The sequence below is a fragment of the Rhincodon typus genome, chromosome 5 (assembly GCF_021869965.1).
Source record: "Rhincodon typus isolate 14 chromosome 5, sRhiTyp1.1, whole genome shotgun sequence".
In the NCBI taxonomy this organism is placed as follows: Eukaryota; Metazoa; Chordata; class Chondrichthyes; order Orectolobiformes; family Rhincodontidae; genus Rhincodon; species Rhincodon typus.
Window position 1 is genome coordinate 41,661,606 of NC_063336.1, and position 22,980 is coordinate 41,684,585.

The window sequence follows — 22,980 nt, forward strand, 5'->3', positions numbered from 1 at the left end:
TAATTCTTGGAATTGAGACATTTTTATTTCGTAATATGAATGGAAAATAAGATGAAGGATTTTTTTGACATCAAAGTATCCAGAACAAATGAAAACACTCTACTATTTAATAATCACTAAATCAAATCATTAGATTTGTTTTCTTTGCTGTTGAATTCTTGGATTTTTGAATAAATGGGAAAGCTCCTTGAATTGTATGTCCTCTGTCAAATATCGGGAAGACAATTTCTATCAGGCAAATCATGAGCATGAGGTAAATTCACATTCATTCGTCTGAAGTGTTTTATAGAATAAAACAATACATTGCAATCTAATAACATGAATGCTTTCCGAAAACCATACTCCAATATTTTACAAATTGGAATTTGAAACTTTGAAATTGAAAACAAGCAAAACATTCTGAATATTTGTTTGTAAAACTGAAATTAAACTTCGTAAATCAAATCAGATATGGGTTCCTTCTTCAAACAGTCTAAAAACAGGAATACATGCAATAAATACCTTGAGTTTCATAAATATTCTTCGGTTATAAGTGGTACAAGTCTGAGTATAGATTTAATTTGGCATTGTTCCATGACTAGGCATAAAATCCATGCTTGGAGTGATTTCACAAAGCAGCCTGATAAAGTGCAGAGTAGCAAGTGGGGTTCAACTCATATTAATTCCAAAAATGTTTTGATTCAAAGTAGTTTGTATTTTATATTGCCAAGAGCAATCGAAAAGTGCTATTGCCGGCAGTCTGGTCCTTTTTGCATGGCCCAGGGGCTAGAGTAATGTTTAAGCTGCTGAATTTGCCTGGGGCGGAAACCTGAATGATCACAAGACGAATCAGAAGCTTTTTTAGGAGTTTGCCATCAAGATTTCAAAAAAAAACGACATGGACCAAATGTCGCTTTGTTACCCTTATAGCAAAGATATAGACCACCTAACATCTCTTATAGCTGCACAATTGCAATATCCTTTCGAATTGCAACTGCTGTCAAGTTTCATTTCTGAAAATTAAAACAAAAGCACCTTTCTTAATTAAAGATCCTAACTTAAGCCTGATCAGTTAGGGTATCAGAAAGTTGAGATGAATTGTTAATACCAAGGGTGATCAGAAAGGATGCAACTTCAGTAAATAGGAGATGGTTTTCTTTTGAAAACAGGAGATCTGAATATTCATCTAAGTGAAGCACCAGCCCGTATGAACAACATTAATATGATCTCTACTGAATTTGGTACTCAAAAATATTAACATATCAAAGCAGATGCCCCAGGCAAGAGAAGCTATCGATACTGGGACACTATGCAATGTAAAGATTATTGGTTCTGATGGTTGGGAGAGTGGAGCTGCAGGCTAAACACTGCACACCATTAACTGAAAGTGATAGCAGAGGGATTTCAGCTTCAGTGCAATACCACAATAATACCAAGCCTTTACTTTTAAAATATAGATTTAGAATAAGTGTAGAAGTGTATTTTCAAAATTACATTGAGGAAAAGTAACAACTCAAATAAAAGAAGCTTGGAGAAATATCAATTCAACATTACTTCATATAAACCAACCCAAGATATCTACTAGAACCGAGAGATGATTCTTTTTTAACCTTATGTTTTATGTACCAAGTCTGTAAATAATAACTGCGGACAGGGGTCTGAATGTCAGTGAGCAAAAGTAAGACAGTACCTGGAGGGAAAGGTTCCAGTTTATTTCAATGCAATAATTCATGTATTTAATTTCCTATTCTACTGTATTCAATAGAACAATGACAGAAGCAATACATTTTTTTCAAAGTCACCTGAATGCCTTATACCTGGATATACTCATTGTTATCTAAAAAAATCTATAATCCAAATAATTAGAAAGCCCATGTTTTGGATTCTACATTGTTTGGAAATTTTAAGCAGGATAATGATTTCCCACCATTATTTTTATATAGAATGTGTACATTTGTCCTGCAGAGAAATGTTATATTTAAGTAAACCTAAGTTAACCTGGGTTCATCTAAGTTCAGGCAACAAACAGCCACGGCTTCTCTTTAAATTCACTCACAGATACCCCCAGGCTTGTATTAGAGCATCAATATAATTTAGACTGGATCCCTTTTTCTCTGTGGCTATTTCTCCTTTTTCACCACTGATCCACATCACAGTTTAGTCATGAACTTCATGTATGTGCCTCTTGCATGCCCAATTACTATAAAAGATGATGGAAAATCATTTGGGCACACGTCTGGTATAGCACTAGCTTAACTTGCATTGGATATTTGTTGTACTTGATAAGAGATGAGAAAGTTAAGAATATACTGCAACTTTCCTCAACCTCAAAGAACTGTGTCCAAGCCATAGACAAATTTGTGAAGTAAGGATGGATGAAAAAGAGGAAAAGATGCCTCTTGCATTTTTCACTAATACCTTCTTCTTTCTTGTGTGCCACACAGCTTTAATAATTAATATGGGAGGTACTAACAACCTTACTACAATGGTTACTTAATTTTAAGTCAGCTACTGGGTTAACATCTTCATAATTCTTGCCAACATGTTTACAAAAGTAGTTATTCTTTCAAAAGTACTGATGACAAATAATCCAAAACTCCTCCTTTAAAGTCAGTGTACATATTGTTGATGGAAAGTAAAGAAAGAACATGAATTTATATAAGCCCTGTTCTGACTCAGAATCTCAAGCAAGTATTTTGTAATTACTGTTGTAATGTTGGAAACATGACAGACAATTTTCACACAGTATGGACCCACAAATGACAATAAACTAATGACTGAACAACCTGTTGTGGTAATGTTGGTTATGGGATAATATTGCCAGTGCACTCTTGAGGAATCCTCTGGTCTTTTTCTATAGTGTCATGGGAACCTTAAACTCCACCGTAGAGGTGCATATGAAGTCTTTGTTTAAGGCCTTATAAAAGATAACACCTCTGACAGACAATAAATTGCATAGATGATAGTGAACAATGGTCATACCACTTCTTTGAGAAACAAAAGTTGTGTAGTCTCCCACTTTGTGAATGTTGGATTGGGAATACACATTCTAGATAAAATCAAAGATTTGACCATATGCCTCTATAAATCACAATGTTCCTCACGGGAATAACATCATGCTCTAAGTCCAATTCATTTCAAACATTGATAGGTGCAGCAAAGGTGGTTTTACACAGGTATGGTTTCTGTCATGGACTTTTTGCAAGACCACAGGTTCCCTACACTTCCTAGTCAGTACAAACATACATCCTGCTTCTTTCTGATTACAGAGTGGACTTCGAACATTTCACATATTTCTGTCGCATGACCCAAAACAAAGATGTTGGGAGCTACGGTACCAGCAAGATACCTATGTGATTTCAGGTTTCAGAAAGCTGCCTTTGTGGATAGAAAGAACAGCGATTGTGCTCTGGGGCGCCTGAGTGTATAGGTGCTTCAAACAGAATCACATTCCCCACTCTCAGAAAGGCAACTCCTAAGGGAGTTAACGATTCTTGGCATTGATGATTGACATCATTAGCATTCTCCCTTCCCCTTAAAGCAACTTTTCAGAATTTAAGATAAATAGCACCCAGACTTGCTAACCTTTCAGTAGTGATTATTCTTTATTGTCAAATATCATAGTCCAATTGCTTAAAAAAACAAGCGAAATGATTAGTTAGTCTACTTGCTAGCAGACAAAACTACTAAGGTTGACTAACAACTTTCTGGCCATGAAAGTCCTCGTGGAAATAGTAAAACGTTATGATGGCCTATTTTAAATATGGCATGTGATGTTTAAACTAAGATAGCACGAGGGAGACGCGAACATCAATGAAGATAAGAACACTTTGAATTGATCAGCGCTGTGCATTCACATTTTCTGATTGGGAACTCAAAAGAAAAAAAAACGATTGTGCGTCCCACCAGTTATTTTAGTACATTGAGAATGAGATGATTTCAGAATTTCCAATAAAAAGAAGAAGCACTGGGAAACATAACACGTCATTCTCACTGGAAAATTATTGCTGGTTGAAAGGTGCCTGTGGTTAAAGGAGGATTAAAGCGAAGGGAGCTGTTTTGAGCACCAACTGACAGCGTTTTGTTCGGCGCATATTTCTGAACATATCTGGACAACAATCCATAGGTTGGCATTCAATGTAAATAACATGATCGACTTTTGGAAGAATGGCATTTAATCTGGACATAACGCATTTCAGTCGTAAACCCTAGAAAATCTCGCGAGTTGATTACAAACATGTTATTTGCAATGAAAAGTCTTTGTTCAAACGTCTGTGAAGTATTTATTATTATTGGTGGTATTAATAATAGTTCTAATCGATTAGAATTATTTTACACTTTGTTAACAGTTTAATATTTAATTTACATTCCACCCTACATTAGGAGATATATTTCTAACATTATTCCTTTAAATACAATTTTCTACCAATTTCAATTGGCGAATTTGAAAGCAAGAAAATATTTTTAGATTCAAATGTCTTGACAAACGTTATGCCAAGAGCCCTTCTCTGACTGATATTATATGAAATTTCATTAGAGGCAAAGTGTCAAAGATTCAATATTAAATTAAAATTGCAACTTTCACGCGCATAATTTGGCTGTCCTGGGCGCATATTTCATGAGATTTTTAAGCACTGCGTTTGTCTATTTTTATTCAATAAATGGAGTTTGTAAAGCTTTTTTTTCTCCAACACCCTTCGAAGAAGTATAAACTACTTACTTTCAACACTCAAAGAATAACATAGATGCCCGTACAATCTGGGAAAATCTGTTTTTCCTTTTCTTAAAAAAAAATAAACTAAATTATCTTGTAATTCTGGGTTTGTTTAATATCCCTGTTTAAATGAATGAGTTAGGTGAATCTTATTTATTTTCTTTAATTTATCTTTCTACGAGTCTGTCTTGTTTTTGACTGAATAAGGCAGGACCACAATTTCGGTCAGCAACGCGGTTGAGTTTTGAGAGGTGCCATTCTGGTGTCACTATGGGAAATTTACAGGAGATGCTCAGATGAAAGGAAAGTCACTCAATCACAATTCTGGCTTGCGTACCAGTACCTTTAATGTATTCTAAAGAACCATTTTTTTGATAATTGGTATATGAAAATATCGATACATTTTCAAGTGTCTCACAATGGCGGAAAATGAACAGTGTGTGTTCTCAACGGCCAATTAGTAGCTATGCAGCAGCAACCAACTGTACTTTAGATCATTTTGTCCCAACTGACTGGTATGTTTGAGTCTTTTCAGTAAGTAGAACCATGTTCTATTTCCCAGTTGCAGTTATTTGAAGAAATACACTCGCATCAGGTGATGCCAATGATGTTCCCAACTGGGTTACAAAAGTATCCAATATAAGGCGAGTTAACATGACAGCAAAACACATGCGTGTGCAGACAAAAGACAAAAAAAACCCTTATCAACTGTTTAATATTCTTCAGTTATTATTCAAATTATGCCTGATCGGATTTTTAGCTTTATAACATTCTTGGTTCCGCTTTAATTTCCGACAGTCCGAGCAAGCCATACGCGAATTATAATTGATCAAGATCTCACCCCGTACTCTAAATGTTTTGTTGTTCCTTCTACTCCTTGTTACAGTGTTCCAAGACTACTCCGGGACTGATAAAAGGCAATGCGCTCTTGTACACACGTGAAGGCCAGTTCACTTCTGAATTTTTTTATGACATCGCCATCGTGTCAAGCACCAAAGAAATTATGAGACAAACGACTTACCCCTCCGTATTACTCCGCCTTGGCCGTTTAAAACTAGCCCACATTGCGCCTCCACCGAGTTCTGTAAATCAAAACACAAATGCGAGATAAGGAAGCCTGAATTTAAAACAAAATGAATACCCTGTCATTTCAGTTTTTAAAATATTTGATAGTGTTCACGTTCAATCCATCCCAGAAACGATTTTAACAAGCTTGCCCTTTTCTGCTCAAATTTGCAACAAAAAGCTCTTTTTTTTTCATTCTTAACCAGTTGGCTTTAATTATTGAAGTAGCCCTTTTTAGGGAAAGATTCCTGGTAAAATATGTCGATGGAAACCATATAGCAAACATGTTTGAATTGCATTTCTGCATTATTTCTTCGCAGGCCACCTTTAATTGTAAAATATATAATAGTTATATCGTTGGACCAAACGATGTTTTTAAAAAATATGCATTAAGTAGTCCTCGTTTGCTAAAACTACATGAGTTTCGGTACGCTGTCAGGTCACAATAAAATATATTAATCTATGGAAACCTGAACTAATTTAACTATTCTATTTTCGTTGAAAGTACTTTTTCTATATTATATTTACACATTAACGATAAATAATTATTTTGTTTACGCACGAATTTCCATTTTCTCTACCAAAAATATAAAGCTCTTTACCCTGTTTAATCCATAGAGAAGTTTGAACAGATTTCAGGGAGAGGTGTCCCATACTAAAGATCGCTTGAATTGGCCTTGTTCCCTTTCTTTCTCTCCTTTTTTATCCCCATTGACGCGCTCTTGTAAATCTTTAGAAACTTGCAGCCCTTTCTCTTATGTTCTGGGGTTAAAGTGATTATAGAATCAATATATAAAAAAAACTCCTAGATCAAGCATAAATTAAACTTGTGACGAGGAAAAGGTGTGACAGTTTCTTTTGTTAAGCATAGCAAATCTTTTTAGGGAGCTCAAAGATGTATCTACTGGCTAAAGAACGTTTGCATCTGTTCAGCTGTTTAAGCAGTCTCCAGTCAATTTGAGTTTAGCACAAATTGGCGAGGAAGCAGACCTAAAAACTGGAAACAAACGTTTTCTGTTGCTGGACCAGGCAACAGGGCGGCAGGAGCCAAATGGAGTTTTTAAACACAGAATTAACCCGAAGACCAAAATCTTAGTCGAATAACAAACATTTGTATCTCGCTTCTATTGAATGTTTCATTCGATCCTTTATTTTTCTTGCACACACTTGTTTTTTAAAAGAACACAAGAAAATAACTAGTCTGGTCAGATTACATTGCATAAGTAAATAGATGGGTGACATGAAGTCGAAAATTGGATAAACTACGGTGGACCCGCACATTTCGTTTTCCTATTGTTTCTCGATTGCAAATGCCTTAATCCTTCCTTTTAAAAAAAAACACCACGCTTTGTGTGAAGGAAAATAGCCAAAAATGTACAAGTATAAAATTCAGCACCAGACGTGCTGGGCAGAGGAAAAAGACCGTAAAGCGGGTTTAGTTCAGCAGTGTGCGTTGCATTGAATTAAGATTTTCTAAAACCCAATTTGAGAACTTCTGTGTAATGAGGCCACAACTCTGTTCTCGGCCCTGATACTCTGCTGTTTCATTTACCGTTTTAGCTTTGGTAAATCAAGGGGCAAAGTCACGTTTTACGTGCACTAATCATCTTAATTTCCTTCTGATCCAAGAGATAAGTTTTATATATATATGCATGAACTGAGCTGAAATACAGTGTGTCTTAGAAAGAAATGCAGATATCAATGCGACGGACGAGACATCGAGCAGAAGGTTTTCAAATTCCTATTTTTACTGGATTGATCTTAAAACATAGGAGCACCATTCGTGCAGGCGGGGAACAAGAAACAAAATTAACGTGAGTATAAACTTCAAATATTCAAATTAGACATGCAATTTTTTGAAGGTGAGAAAATGACAGTGTACTTCGTTTCAGTGATTCGGTATGTTTAAAATAAAATAATTTCAAAAAAAATGGGGCTCTATAATATAGTAACGACATTTTAAAATAAAGAAGTTGATCTAATCTAATTTAATTGAAATATTTCTTTAAAATCCACCCTTTCCTTTACCTTTTGTTTTGAAATCTCTCTGGCTGCGTTCAATTTTATTCCCTTCGACTATTTTAATATTGAAATACGATTTTCCAACAATTTCATTTCTATTTGTGCTGGTAGATTCGGAAAGTTTCTGGAAGACGATTATACAGCAACGAATGACTACAGGACAGCTAACGTACTTGTGAGAAATAAGTAGAATTTAAAACAGCCCAATCTACAATTCAGGTACAAGAACAGAATCTCTTCAGTTTTGCGTTTTCTTCGGAACGGCCGATATTAAATTACTAGAGGAAAACAGTTAGATAACGATGTTGCTCACATTCTGATTTTGACTTACTTCTGTTTTGTGTTGCACTATTCACGTTTGACGGTGAGCAAGTGGACTGATCTTCCACCACAGAGAAATCACAGTTGCTATGGGCTATCAAAAGGAACTTTATTAAAGTTACAATTTTTTGTTTAAGGTCTGGACAGTGATACAGAACATGCTTCAAACATAATGGCATGTCACCTTATATTTTACTGATTATAAGCGACTTTAGTTTGATTGCCGCAATCTTTGTTAGCTTCGCTCCTTTCTAAAGGAGCAGACAAAGAACACTGGTTAAACCATTTCTATATTTCATTGAGGGGGTTGGGAAGAGGGGACTTTTACAAAATGGACTTAAAATCTACGAAGTTTGAAAAATTACGCTGTAAAGAAGCAAAACGAACTCATGTTTCCTTATTGGGAATTTTGTATTTTTGGAACCGCTAGATTATGATGAATGCCAATTTTACCTGTATGTCATCAGATCCTGGAGGTGGCAGCCCTAGATTTGGACCTGGCAGAAGTCTTTGGTCTGGGATCATGCTATATTGGGAGCCATGGCTCATAAGAGACAGATCGTGTCGGCGGTAAGCTTCCAAACACCCCAGCTCTCGCCTCTGCTCATCCAGGCAGGAGGACTTGAGAGTCCGGGCATTATGAAGGTTGATAAAGTCTGCAGGTTCTCCATGATGGATCTGCTGGTAGTATTGCTGGGTATGGTGGAGACTATTCAATGAGTAGGCATCTGGGTTGACTGCCGGGTGGCTGTGCTGGAACTCATAGTGGAAGGACTGGTGGTGCAGAGGGGTGTACTGGTGATTTGTGGAGAAATAAGGTGAAGTAAAATCGGTTCCATTCGCCGAGTAGGTTAAAGGGGATGAGGATGAATAGGCGACTGTAGAATTTGCCACTGACTCCAGACATCCGAGCTGCATCAGACGATAGCTGTTTGATCCATCATGACGTATCTGAGAAAAAGAAAAGAATAGAAAACAAATCTGGCTTGTCATTTCTTATACCTTGCAGGTAGATAAGTGCGATCAATCTGCTCAATCGCTCAATCATTAAAGCCTGCGAGAAAATACAGCACAAGCGCCTTAAACCCGTCCATCACCAATAGAAAATGCTCAAATCCCTTCCAACAATACACGGCGGTTTAACAAAATCTAGCTGCTTAACTTTCCATCTTTTGGAGGATAACGTTTTCTTTTCAATTGTGGCAACTGTTGCAGTGCATCGAATGGCATTCTCGCGACAGATGTCATAACGAATAAATTTGTTCTTTAAGCCGGGAGAAACGTAACTTTTAATTGATTACCACAGATTTAGAAATGTCATAAAAACCACTAGCAGAATAAAAATACCTCGGGATCATGGACGAGACCCGGGAACGTTGCTGACATTTTCAATCCAAAAAGAGGTTCAATGCGAGCAAATTTGAAAAAACACTCGATTTCTCCCCTGAAATGTTATTCTCTCTACACCCAGGAAGAATCCGTCTATTCCAGGCGAAATAACGCTTCCTCTGCACAAAAGCAACTCCCTGTATCACATTTTGTACTTGTCGGTTTTTTTTTTCTTAACTGATGGCGTAGGTCCCTTGGTAATATATAAGTTTTGAAAATTAAGCATCAGCATTGAACTGGGAAGACAATAGACAGAAGCGCTCTATCCCAGGAGACGCGGAATAAATATTGTATCTTCTCCTCATCACAGCCTAGCTTGCTCTAACTTGCTAATTGTGCTGGGGAGTTTTTCGTGCTTTTTCCTGTTTTCTCTCCAATAACGGCGGATTTGTGATACCTAATCTTGTAAACCTTTATTGCAATTTTCGAAGACATGAGGGAAGGAATAATATATTTATCGGATCCGTGGCATACCTGCTTAACGTAAGTAGAGATTTCACCCGAGATAACAGAAGAAATCTGGGATTATTAAATTTGCATCACGCTGAAAGATATTTAGACAGAACCATTTTAAAAGGAAAACGCCCAGTTTTGTTGAGGCTACTGATAAATATAACATACTGTCTAGAATATCTGGAACTATTTCACTGCATAATGACTGCAATATATATTTTTTATATTTAAAAAATATGATATGTTTTCAAGCAAAACACCATGTTTAGTGGTTTTAAAGCAAATGATTAACTTTTTTAAAGGAGTACATTTACACAAGGCCAAAACCCAGGGGTATTGCATATGTTTGATTTTGTTAGTTTCAATTGATTTTCTAACATACAAAAGGGAAAGAAATATGTAATCAGTAAGTATTTTATGGTACATTTCGATTGTTCTTGTTCACATTGATATTTTCGTATTTATCCTTTTTTAAGATCTCTAACACGAAAATTGTCATTCACTTTTTGTAATTTGGTTCTACTTAATACTGCCACGAACAATAAGGAATCCATGCCTGTGGTGGTTAGCATCACTGCGTAGCAGTGGTAAGTGCTGTATCATTCCTATTTTAAGAAGGCTTCGACCAACTTGCAGCAACTTTTCCGTTTTGAATATATCAAACGGTATTAGAAGAAATAAAACGTGGTCTTTCTTATTACTGCGTGAGAACAGAATAATTGGACGGGTCAACACTCCCATCAATGATGACGCAGTTATTAAATAACCCACGATGCTTAAACTGTTTCAATAACTACCGCACGAGGGAGATACTTTTACTATCTCTGGGTTAGAATATTTCAATACATGGATGATTGAGAGTTGCTCATTCTGCTCGGGACATAAGGCCATTTTCAAAACAGATTATTAATCCGGCCCCTTTTATTAAACTTTCAAGAAAAACCATGTCTTTTCTTAAATCCTGCCATTCAGCAATATATTTTCGTTGATTTCTGGGTCAAGCTTTTCATTAAGCATGTACCTTCAAACTGTTCTCATTGCATCTGATTTTCTTTGATAACTCTGTATCTAAAATAGGACGCACTTTGCTAGACGCCTGGACAGGTTCAAGACAAGGGTGCATATCCAATGTTTCCTGATCATTAGTAAGTAGTGCCTGTGCAAGACTCAGAAGTTGTATATTGTGCTTTAACGAACAGCAGGCGATCTAACATTAAACTCTGTGGAATAATAAAATCAAGTTTTGGGTGTGGAGTTCTGCCAGACCCCTCATCTTTACTCATGCAGACTAACCAGAATTGTCACCCTGGCCCCTTTTCCTTTGTGCAAATCGGCAAAGGCACACGACCACTATTTACCTCCATTGTGTGAAATCCAAGTGTGATTATCCAGGCGTGAAAAAAGGTCACTTTCTTCCCCTTCAACATGTCATTAGCTCTGTTGAATGTACTTATAATCATCTCCACATCGAAGAGAAACAATCAAAATAAGAAAGGATTCAGACATAACAAACAGCAGTTCCATTATTATATTATTATTGGTTTGCGATATGTATACATTATTGTTCAGTAAATATATTTTACAATAATGAATGCATAAAATGTGTTAATAAACTTCTATATTTTACACTTGCCACTTTACTCTTTAAGTTACGGGTTATTGTTTATTTAGGTGTAGGCTATTTTGTTAAAATGAAATAAAGTATTGTGTATACTTCGTGTTGCTTTACTCCATGCGTTGCCTGAATATCAGTTCAGGTTGTTCAGTCATCTTGCAGTGTAAATTATTAGCACCCTTATCAATAGATGTCCACTATTAATGTTAGTAATGCTTAAACCTGATCAGAGAAACATGTCGGTACTCCAAACAACACTAGTGAAACAGTCGCTCCCAGCTGTCTGTACGGGTATACAAGACTTCAGTGAAAGACACGTTGATTTGAGCCTCTAGTAGTGTTTACTGTTGGTATACCTGTATCTGAAGATGATGTGGCGTAGGGCGCGTAAGTTTCGAATCTTAGAATGCCAAAGTATTTTGATTTCCATTACGAAAACATTTCAATTATTGACAGTTTACTCGGATAGATTCTACCACTCAAGTATTCTCAAGTATGAATGGAAAGGCTCCGAAATTGGTTGGTTTCAGTATTGGTTACTTGAGAAAAGCAGAAACATCGCAAAGATAAATCTCAGAAGTTAAATGAAAATTGCAATATATTGATGTAAGTAGACGGTCTTGTTACTGTATAAAAATATTTAAACATTATGAATTAAAATGTCAACGTTTTGTTACAATGTTTTGTTTGCCAATTGTCCCAATTGTAAATTAACTCTTACACATGTGATGCTATTGTTAGGATTTAGCTCGAAAATACTGTGCAAGTTAAATTGGAAACCAGCCAGTGGTAAAATTGTTCTGAAATACAATTTAAAGAAAAACTATGAAAAGTATATAGCGTGCTTTCATAATAATTGTCAGCTCACTGCAATTGTGTGAAGTCTGAAGCTACCATAAGAGTATTGTATATGCACATGAACCAGTGTATTAATTTATCCTTTCAAGTCTTAATTACCACTTCATCTGGGCTCAGATTCAAGCTTAATTGTGTCTTTTAATAAGCGACAAATCATCTGAAGAGACTATTACATCCTTCAGCAACGCACTTAATTACCATTGCAGTCTGCTGTGACAGGGACGTTTTAAATTTGGCGGGAACACTGTATTTGAACGAAAGGAAACTCAATCCAGCACAAGTCAGACGTATCAGTTATGCCATATGCACCGTACTAGTCAAATATTATGTCCCATCTGTTGATAGTTCTGATGATCCCCTTTTGCACTCATGGATAAACTGAAATATGTAGTTCTTTGTGTATAGTGAATGGCTCCAGACGTGTAGCAGTTACGGTGTGAATAGTCTTAGTAAAACAGCTTTTGTACGGGTCCAGGGATTTTTCTTTTAGAAAAAGGCACATGGGTGCTATGTAGCACTGCAAACTTGGATAACTGTAGTTAGTGCACCATTTATTGATCGCTATATTTCAAAATTACTAAAGAAAACGTTCACAGCTCACAGGAAAATGAGCTTTAAGTAAGAGATGATGAATGTTACCAGGGTTACAACCATGACGTTTTACAGTGAACAAGTCATTCCGGAGCTAAGCACCAGTAAATAGTTAGAGCATACATGCTAAAGATACAAAACATTATGCAAATTTCATGGGTTTGACAGAAAAAAGACTTTAAAACATGTTTGCATCTTTAAACACTGATACATTTCCCAATGCTAATAACAATTCAATAACAAACTGTTGACAAATAATAGGATACAAAATATGCGCAGAGCAAGTATAGAAATATTTACAACAATTAAGATTTACACGACGGTTAAGCTTGGTGTTCAGTTATCCTGAAAGTTTCCATAAGATTACTTTCCTTTAGTTTGGATTTCATTCATCAAATTGTACTTCAAGGCATAAAAACGTACGCTCGTCATATTTTAGTGTTTTGGCTTGTAGTTCCCATAAGGCGTCCTAAATCGGAGGCGAACCAATGTTTTGCAAAATTTTATCATGATGGTTGATCTCAGCTGCGCTGTTATAGAATTACTGTTCACCTTAGATCAACCACTATGGGCGCTATAAAAATGGTTTATAGCGCCCATATGATGTTTGTCCGATTAAACTTCTCTAAGCTGTGTGGTTCTGAACAGTAACGTTCAGCTTGTGTAGTGTTTAAAGGCAAACTGACACTGGAATGGGACATGTGGGTTTCCGCAGTTCGTCTTTATTTCCGGATCATACACGAACTTTAGAAATTATAAGAAGAAGGAAGCAATTCTGGAGGCAGAACAATTGTAGGTGTAAAACTTTGTCTACGGTTTTATCATGTGCACTATATGGAGATCTACCCGCTTTAAAGAGTTATTTTTTGCAGTGCTTATTCTTCCAGGGGTATATAACTACTCCCCTCACACTTTACATCTGCCGCGAATTGAGTTGCTACTGTCACAATGTAAACGTTCAAGGCAAATGTTCCACCTTTATCTTCTCAGCTGCTCCCAGACTGCAGATCGCAGTGCGTAGGACAGGATGACAGCCCTGAGCTTCATTTAAAGCTTCAATACGCTGGAATATAGTGCACTAATATGATTTTCAGCATCGAATTTGATCATTTCATGGATATCTAACATCAAATATAACTTAATATGAATAAAACACACTTGAGAATATTATCCAAATTGCATTTTATTGACCTGCCGAGGTAGTGGTTTAAATTGAGGCCCCGTAATCCGTCCAGACGAAGATAAAACATCCTACGTTATTATTCCAATATCATGAAATTAACAGAATCTGTCAATATGTTTCTCTAATTCAACATTATAAAAACGCAGAATCTCTGGCCATCGATATCAGTGTTGCATGTTGCCTACATTAAAGTAGTGATGACTATTCAAGGTACTTCATTAGCTCTGAGGCGCTTTTGGAGATCCTGTCGTGGTGAGAGGTTCAACCCACATGCAAGGTTCATTTTGTTTCCTTCTACCACGAAATACACTTTAACATGCTCAAAATATTGATTTGAAGTTTTTCAATTCCTCTACGATAACCCAGTGTGGTTCTGTCAAGGCCATGGGCAGGACGGTTTGTGTTATCAATGGTAAGACACGCCCTTGCAATTTATGATATTTTAAGAATTTAATCTAATTATCATGGTATTCATTAAAGTGCTCCGATTAATTTTGTTCACGCTTAACGTTTTTAAAGCTCACAATCGCAGAGGTTGTTAATTGTAAATATGTTGAACAATCAGTGCCTATACGACTTTAACTGTAAAGTGTGTAATCTCCTTTAAATCTGACCATAACTACGAGTTTCTGCGTATACACCAAAAAAAAGCTGCGCGAATACTTCAATCCTGGGCTCCAAAGTATGCAGTCGAGTTTCAGTAAATTGTTTTTAAAAAAACACAAAAATAATCATTTCCGTTCACAGCAACATGTTCAAAGTGATGTTCCGGATTTCACTGAAGCAAATTCTTTGGAACACAATGACACATCCAGGTTCTGTTCATATTGAACCCCGGATAAAAGCAAATAGCATGGATGCTGGAAATCTGGCATAAAAACAAAAAGTTCTGGGAAAACTTCGCAGGTCTGGCAGCATCCAGCTTCGAAGAAGAGTCACATTGGACTCGAAACATTATCTCTATTTCCCTCGCTACAGATATTGCAAGGCCTGCTGAGTTTCTCCAGTACTTACTGTTTTATTTCATATTAGGCCTACTTTGCCTTTACGAATCGTGGAAAGAACCAAAAAGGGACCAAAAATAGCACCAAGTTGTATTTCTGTACATTGAATTTCGCAACGAAAATGCTTTCCTGTGCGTTTTCTTAGCGAGTCTCTATTATCACGTTGATAAGGAGACTTACAGTATTTACATTTCAATAGAGTACTGTCTGACAAGATGCTCCCGCATGTTTCCTTTGCTAAGCATCAGGAAGGTTAACCTGCTCTAACGAAAACTATCAGGCGAGGTAATAAACTAACTATAACAACATACGTTTTATAAAACGTATTATATTTTAAACATAAATAAAATGCTAATGTGCAGTTAGATGCAGTTAAAACAATTGCAGCTCAAGTGGTTAAACATCTAGTCCAGCAAGAACTTTTATAACCTTGAAGCCCATGAAGGCAACCGGAGGTTAGTTATAAGAAAAAGTTCGCAGTTACAATACTGTTATCTGGTTCAAACGCTTTCCCAGTTTTACTGCAAGCTTTCGATGCGAAGACCACTAGTTATTTATGACACCAAATAACTTGGGGCATTGTAGTTTGCTGAAAACAAGTTTCATGTATTTTAGTTGTAGCAGTCTTGTTAGGTTCAGAAGAATTGTACTAACTGTCCTCTTATGCATCAAAAGAATAAAGGATTCGGCCATCGCTTGCTGCTTGGTTTTTTCACCATCCGTGTTGAACCAGGATTCGCCTTTATAAGCACCAGCTCAATTAATAGGAATTTACTCTCGGGACAGCATTACCGCCAGCGGTCTGAAGAGCATTATTTATTCACCTTTACCATCGAACATTAATTGTGTATAACCGCATTGCTTTAAAGGAAGCACGATTGGACATAATTGAGAACACTTTCTTTTAAACCTGTTGCAGTGTAGTTTTAAAATTGTACGTTTTAAAATTAAAAGAAAAACTTCCGACCTCGGGAAGTTGACAGGAATATATAGCTTCGAAGAGATGCAGCTGCAGGTTTCATGCCATCGTCGGGTAATGATTCCGTCCCCTTCCAGATTGGATACCAAATTAGAAGATAGGAAGTTCGTGCGTGTGAGAATGGTCTGATAATTAGGCAGATACAGATAAATAGATTCATACAGAATTGGCAAAAAGTATCGAATTCACAAACCTTGTTGAAAAAAAATTGGAAGAAAGTGTACGTATTAACGCATGAAAAGATGATAGGTATGGAACTTGGCAAACACAAAATAGAGATAGTAGGAACTGCCGATGCTGGAGTCTGAGATAACAAGGTGTGGAGCTGAAATGAACACAGCAGGCCAGGCAGCATCAGAGAAGGAAAGCTGACGTTGCGGGTCTGGACCCTTGTGAAGAAGGGTCCAGGCCCGAAACGTCAGTTTTCCTGCTCCTCTGACGCTGCCTGGCCTGCTGTGTTCATCCAGCTCCACACCTTGTTATCATAAACACAAAATAAATATGCAGTGGTTAGCATAATGATACATAATGATCAATCCACCTAGACAAGACGTTTAAACTGCGTATTAAAACGTTCCAATTCTACAAGTTTGGAGTCGTTTCATGCTGTCAGGTTAGTTATGCTGACACCTTTAAATCTGTGCCAAATAAACCAAAAACTTAGCAATGATACTAAAATTACAATTTAAAAAAGAGTTATAAATTATATTTCACTGGGGATGGGAGAATTTGTTGACACGTGAGGAAGACAGTAATTTTAAATAAATCAGTGTCCAATTTAAAAAGATCAGATACACCATGGTTGTTTAACCTAACCTTAATAGTTGATCCGATGTATGAAGGGATATTCTAATGAGAGGTTGAGTAGGTTAGGCTTGTTGGGGTTTAGGAAAATGAGAGGAGACTTTATTGAAACACATTAGATTCTAAGGGGCTTCACAGGGTAGATGTGGAGAAGTTCCCTTGTCGAACAGTCTGGGACCTGAAAGCATCATCTCAGAATAAGGAGTCACCCATTTAAAACAGAGATGAGGAGGACATTTTTTTCTCCGAGGGTGGTGTATCTGAGGAACTCTTTAACATGGAGGGCTGTCCAAGTGGGTCGCTGGGTATATTCAGGGATGGGATGTACAAATGTCTAATCACTAAAGGAAGCAAACGTAAGGGGGATAAGGCTGGAAATTGGAGAGGAGGATTATAAAGTCAGTCGCGATCAAGGGCTCGTGATGCAGTGGTAAGTTCCCTATTCCCGAGCTAGGAGGCCCGGTTTCATGTCCCCCCTGATCCACAGGTTTGTAATAACATTTCTGAACAGTTTGATTAGAAAACGTACACACCTCAGCTATGGTTACTCGATGGGCCAAGTGAACTTCTTCCGCTCCTAGCCTTTTAGTAATGTGCATACACCTTGACACATTTGGTGCAGCATTATCGTCCAATGCAGTCAACGAGGTAAAAAAAAATGATGATAACAGGTTTGTCCCTGCTTGACAAAGCAACTACTATATTAACTTTATCCATCAAACTGTTTATGATAATTAAGTAGCAATGCTTAATTTAAATTGTTATAACTAGTGGATTCATATAGTCACGTTATGATTGTATCATTTTTTTACTGAATGAGTAATCCTGAAGGCCAGACCAATAAAACAATTTAGACATGAGTTCAAATTCCAACAAGGCAGTTTAAGAATTTCATTTCAGTCCTCCTGAAGCTTTAAAAAAACAGCCTGCTAAGTGAACATGACATTGAAACTGTGGGATTTCCAAAACAAAATCCAAATGCATTACTCACCTTAACTCAGGTAAAGAAAACACTTTTCTAATCTTAGCTAAAATGGTTGTCTCTTACCAACCTGCAAGACGTTAAATTCGAGACGAACAACAAAGACTGATGTTGTCAACAACGTCCGAATCCTGCGAATGAATTTAAAGCATTGCAGATTGTGCAGTGACTAGTTCTAAAATCATCTTTAATGTGTTAAATATAAGCCTCTAAGACCGTGTCTTTGACCAGCCAGTGTTGCATGGGAGAGTAATCCATGTGGTTTCAAAGGAAAACGAGCTAAAATTTGGGAAGTGTGCTGATTTAAATGAGGGAATAAATTATAGTCAGAATTAGTAGAGTTTCCGATTTAAAGAGTCAGTTCCTTTAAATATTTATCCCATATATGCCACCAAGTTGTTTCACAGTTGCACTCTACTTGATTGTATTCTGGTGGGATTGCATTTTCAGGTTGTTAAAATTAAGTATCTGAACCATAAATTTGGCATTCCCACTTCGATTTACACGTTGTTCGAATGGACAGTAATACGTGGATTATTGAACGATGCAGAGTATAGCGATTCAAAGTTTTACACACTTTGTTAACATAACCATAGAAGCTCCAACATTTGCACTAACCAAATTGATTGCCAAACTATTCATATTCATGTAGTGAGTTCATTAAAAAGACACAAAATGCACATAATAACAATATTGTCCATAAAATGAGAATTTGTTTTCTCTTGGCAGTTGGTTTTACTGCAAAAGTGGTCTCGTCTTACGGTCATTCTACTCTCACCTTGTTACATGGTGCAAAGCACAAAAAGTACGAAAAGAGCCGCTTTTTACATTTTTTCCCAGTACTCTAATGCAGGCATGGTCAGCTTTGGAAAATAAGTACTTTGTACTTAATCAGTTAAACCTTGACAATACGCTGTTGCTTTAATCGCTATAGCAAATACACTGGATCAGATTTACCATTAATTATTTTGTGTGGAACCAGAGCTGTTGGAACTTGCCCAAGCCGTATGAAGGAAAAGGCTGGCCTTATGCCTCCAGTGTACAACCATCACACATGTTCACAGATCATCCAGTGCCCTCAGCTAACATCAGGATCACCTTGCCATTTTATCTTTCTCAAATATGATTGGCAAGGGCTCAAACCTTTCAAGTCACCTAATATAAAAAAAATTCTTTAAAATCAATTTTGTGCTGCAATATAGCCTAATACTGAACTGTTTCACTTTTCTAATCCGTTATCACGATTTAACACTTGGTTTATATCTTTAACCTTTGTTTCTAACACTATAACTTTGGTTGAGACTTTTCTCTGGATATCTACCATGAAGCTGAAGTATGTTTTTAAATTATACTTTGGTTTTAATGGGGTCAACTGACTGGAAGAAAGGCTGTACTGATAATGTAATCTGTTTTAAAGGTGCATAATATTTTGGTACACGTTATAAAGTGTATTAACTATAGATTATCCTGGGAGGCAATTGCAAATCATTTCTTGATGTCATGCTCATTAATCACCAAGTATAAATATCATAATGCAGAAAAGACACCAGCAGTCAGCCTCCACACTGACAGCTACTGCTGAGACAAAAGTAAATCCCAAGCTGAAAAACAATTTCCCATTGAATTAATAAGATATATTATGAAAAATAACAAATACCCTAGAGTAATTTCAATGCAACAATATAATCCTGAGGTTGAGATGACAGTTATAAACCACTTGAGCTTCACTGCAGAATTGGTGACATGATCTGAATGATTTCATTTAGAGGTTCTTTAAAGTAGTTATTGGGAGTCAGATTAACCCATTCATTTAGGTCTTCATTTTGAGTGATCTAATTTTGTGGGCTTTCACAAAATTGGAGTTAAATTTTTCAGCTTCCATGCCAAGGTGAACAGCAGCAGCTGAAATCAAAGCTGGAAATAAAAGATTCAGGCTCTTATTTACACAAGTGACTAACAGTCTTCAACTTCTTCCTGTACCACTTCTGTCTAGTCCTCCCCTACATGAAGTGAAGTCACTGAAGCTCAAAAGAATGCCAAATGATTTAAGTAACTGGACATATATAAAACCTTGCAATTGTGTTGATAAGTAGATACAAATAACAAATGGAATTGGTGGGGGAGCTTAATTACTTCCAATTTTGTGTACGGAGATAACCAGAATGTATGGAGCCTAATTGATCTGAATTATATGTCACATAATTGAATGTGCACTTTCTATGACTTACTATCAATTTTTAAGGGTTGAACATAAATTGTAACAATTTGTTGTCATCTTATTACACAAATAAAACACATTGCAGTGTAAAAGGATTATATACCTCACAACTATGTTTTCATATTCACAGAATAGGATTTCTTAACTCATATTTGGATAGTGTAGAGTAAAAATTTAATTATGCCTTTACTCTAACTATTGTTACTGAGTATGTGCACATGGAGCTATGTCATAATGAGTCAAATCACAAAGAACTAAAGAGTGAATCTGTAGGTTGCACAAGATGTTCTCTCTCGTCTACAGTTATGTTTAATAGAACCTGCTAATGTTTACTTACCTGCGTATAGATCTCATATTATTGTTTGGTGCTACATGATATTTCATGTATCATGAAATGGAGGCAAGTGTCAAGAAGTACCAAATGCAAAACCTGAAGATAACACGGTTCTATGTTTAAAGGATGAGGCTAACCCAACAATGAGACACCAGAGATGGGGCAAAATCTTGAAGAAATGCCCAGCAGGGATGGGAAGCATCAGTTTTAGACTTCAAGGCTCTCTTAGGCAACAGACTGTGGAAAGGGAAAGCTTATGAACACCTGACAAACAGTGGAAATAGTCCACAGCAAGAAACGTGGCACACTGCAAGAAAATACAATTGGCGACATTAAAGAACACGTTACAAGCTCACCTCAGAAAATTCACCAGGATAAAGTGGGTAAAGAAACAAAGTGCCATTGACACCATTAAAAGGACTCCAACGGCAGAAGCTAGGCCCAACTGGATGATAGAGCATCATGAATGCTGAGAGAGAGAGAAAGAGAGATCATTTTGGCACTGCTTTTGAGGCACAGAGAAAAGGGGAGGCCATAGTCTGCAACCGTACAAACATTAGAGGGCAGTGACGAGCAAGATGAAGTGTCCTTAGAGGCTGTTCCAGGCCCACAAGAAGTAATTGACTTTCCTGAGTTTGTAGATCTGTAAGACAATGTTGTCATGCAGATATCATTATTAATAGCAAGAAGACAAATATTAAAACAATGAGAGAGGGCAGATACATGCTGTACTTCACACCATAAGAAACAGGAGCAGTGTCATTGGAGCTGCTTTCATCCAGGCAAGTGGCAAGTATTTCAAAGCACTCCTGAAATGTGTCTTATAGATGGTGAACAGGCTTTGAGGAGTCAGAAGGTGAGGATTACCTGTTAAAGGATTCCTAACCTTCAAACTGCCTTTGTAGCAAGAAATTTATATTGTTATTCAAGATCAGTTTATGGTCAGTGGTAACACCCAAGATGTTGACAGTGGGAGATTCAGCAATGGTAATGCCATTGGATGTCAAAGGGCAATGGTTATATTCTCTTTTGTTGGAGCTGCCACTTGTGTGGTTTGAATGTTACTTACTGGTTCTCGGCCCAATCTTGGATAGTGTCCAGGACTTGCTGCATTTGGACATGGACTGCTTTGGTAAATGAGGAGTTGCAAATGGTAATGAACATTGCACAAATATCAGCAAACATCCCCACATCTGACATTATGATGGAGGGAAGATCATTGATGAAGCATCTGAAGATGTTTGGGTCTAGGACACTACCCTGAGGAACTCCTGCTGTGATGTCCTGGACCTGAGATGACTGACCTCCGACAACCATAGTCAGCTTCATATGTGCCAGATATGCTTCCAACCAGCGCAAATTTTTTCATCTAATTCTCATTGACACTAATATTGCATGGATCCTTCTCATCAAGTGCACTCCCTTTCACCTCCTAGATTTCAGCTCTTTTGTCCATGCTTGAATCAAAACTGAGTGGCCCAGGCAAAATCAAACTGGGCATCACTGAGCAGGTCATTGCTGAGCAGATGCTGCTCGATAGCACTGTTGATGACACCTTCCATCACTTTACTGGTGATCAAGAGTAGTCTGATAGGGCAGTCAGTGGCCGAGTGGGATTTGTCTTGTTTTTTGTTTGGAAAATATAACTGGGCAATTTTTCATACTGTCAGGTAAATGCTGGTGTTGTAGCTGTACTGGAACAGATTTGTTAACATTGTGGCAAGTTCTGTAGCACAATTCCTTAATGCTATTGCTGGGAACATTATCAGGGCCATAGCCTTTTTAAAGTACTGTGCCTTCAGCTATTTCTTGATTCCATGAATAGTCTGATACTGCGGCTTCCAGACTAGGCTGAAATGAATCATCCACTTGGCCTTTCTGTCTGAGGGTTGTTGCACATGCTTCAGCCTTATCTTTTGCACTGATGTGCTGGAGTGTCCCATCATTGACCATGGGGATTATTGCGGACCCTCCTCCTTCAGTAAGCTGTTAACCACCATTCATGATTGGATGTTGCAGGACTGCAGAGCTTAGCTTTACTCTGTTGATTATGGAGTTGTTTAGCACTGTCAATCACTTGTTGCTCGTACTAATTAACACGTAAGTAGTCCTGTGTTGTAGCTTCATCAGGTTGATACCTAATTTTTGGATGTGTCTGGTGTCGTTTTTGCCTCCTGCTCCCTTCATTGAAGCAAGTCGATCCACTGTCTCGATGATAGTGCTAGAGTGGGGAATCTTCCAGGCCATGAGGATGCTGTTTTGCAGTACGATTCTTCTGCTCATGATGGTCCTCAGCACCTCATGGATACCCAAGTGTATCAGCTCTTCAGCTGCTAGATCTATTTGAAATATATTTTATTTAACACGGTGACGGTGGCACGCAACACCATTGAGGATACTCTTAATGTGGACATGGTCTCTACAAAGACGGTGATCACTCTCGTCAGTTATGCCATGGACAAATGCATC

The 22,980-nt window shown here is 37.3% G+C and overlaps 1 protein-coding gene across 1 annotated transcript in view; it reads right to left on the bottom strand.

The window, feature by feature from the left end:
- LOC109913418 (transcription factor AP-2-beta) overlaps positions 1-9,487 on the bottom strand; it is a 169,259-nt gene extending 159,772 nt beyond the window's left edge. The window contains exons 1-3 of the mRNA XM_048597010.1: positions 9,449-9,487; positions 8,555-9,052; positions 5,715-5,775 (exon numbers count right to left, since the gene is read on the bottom strand). Coding sequence (XP_048452967.1) covers positions 5,715-5,775; positions 8,555-9,052; positions 9,449-9,487 — 598 coding nt within the window. The remainder of the gene's footprint in view (positions 1-5,714; positions 5,776-8,554; positions 9,053-9,448) is intronic.
- Positions 9,488-22,980: the final 13,493 nt, after the last annotated feature.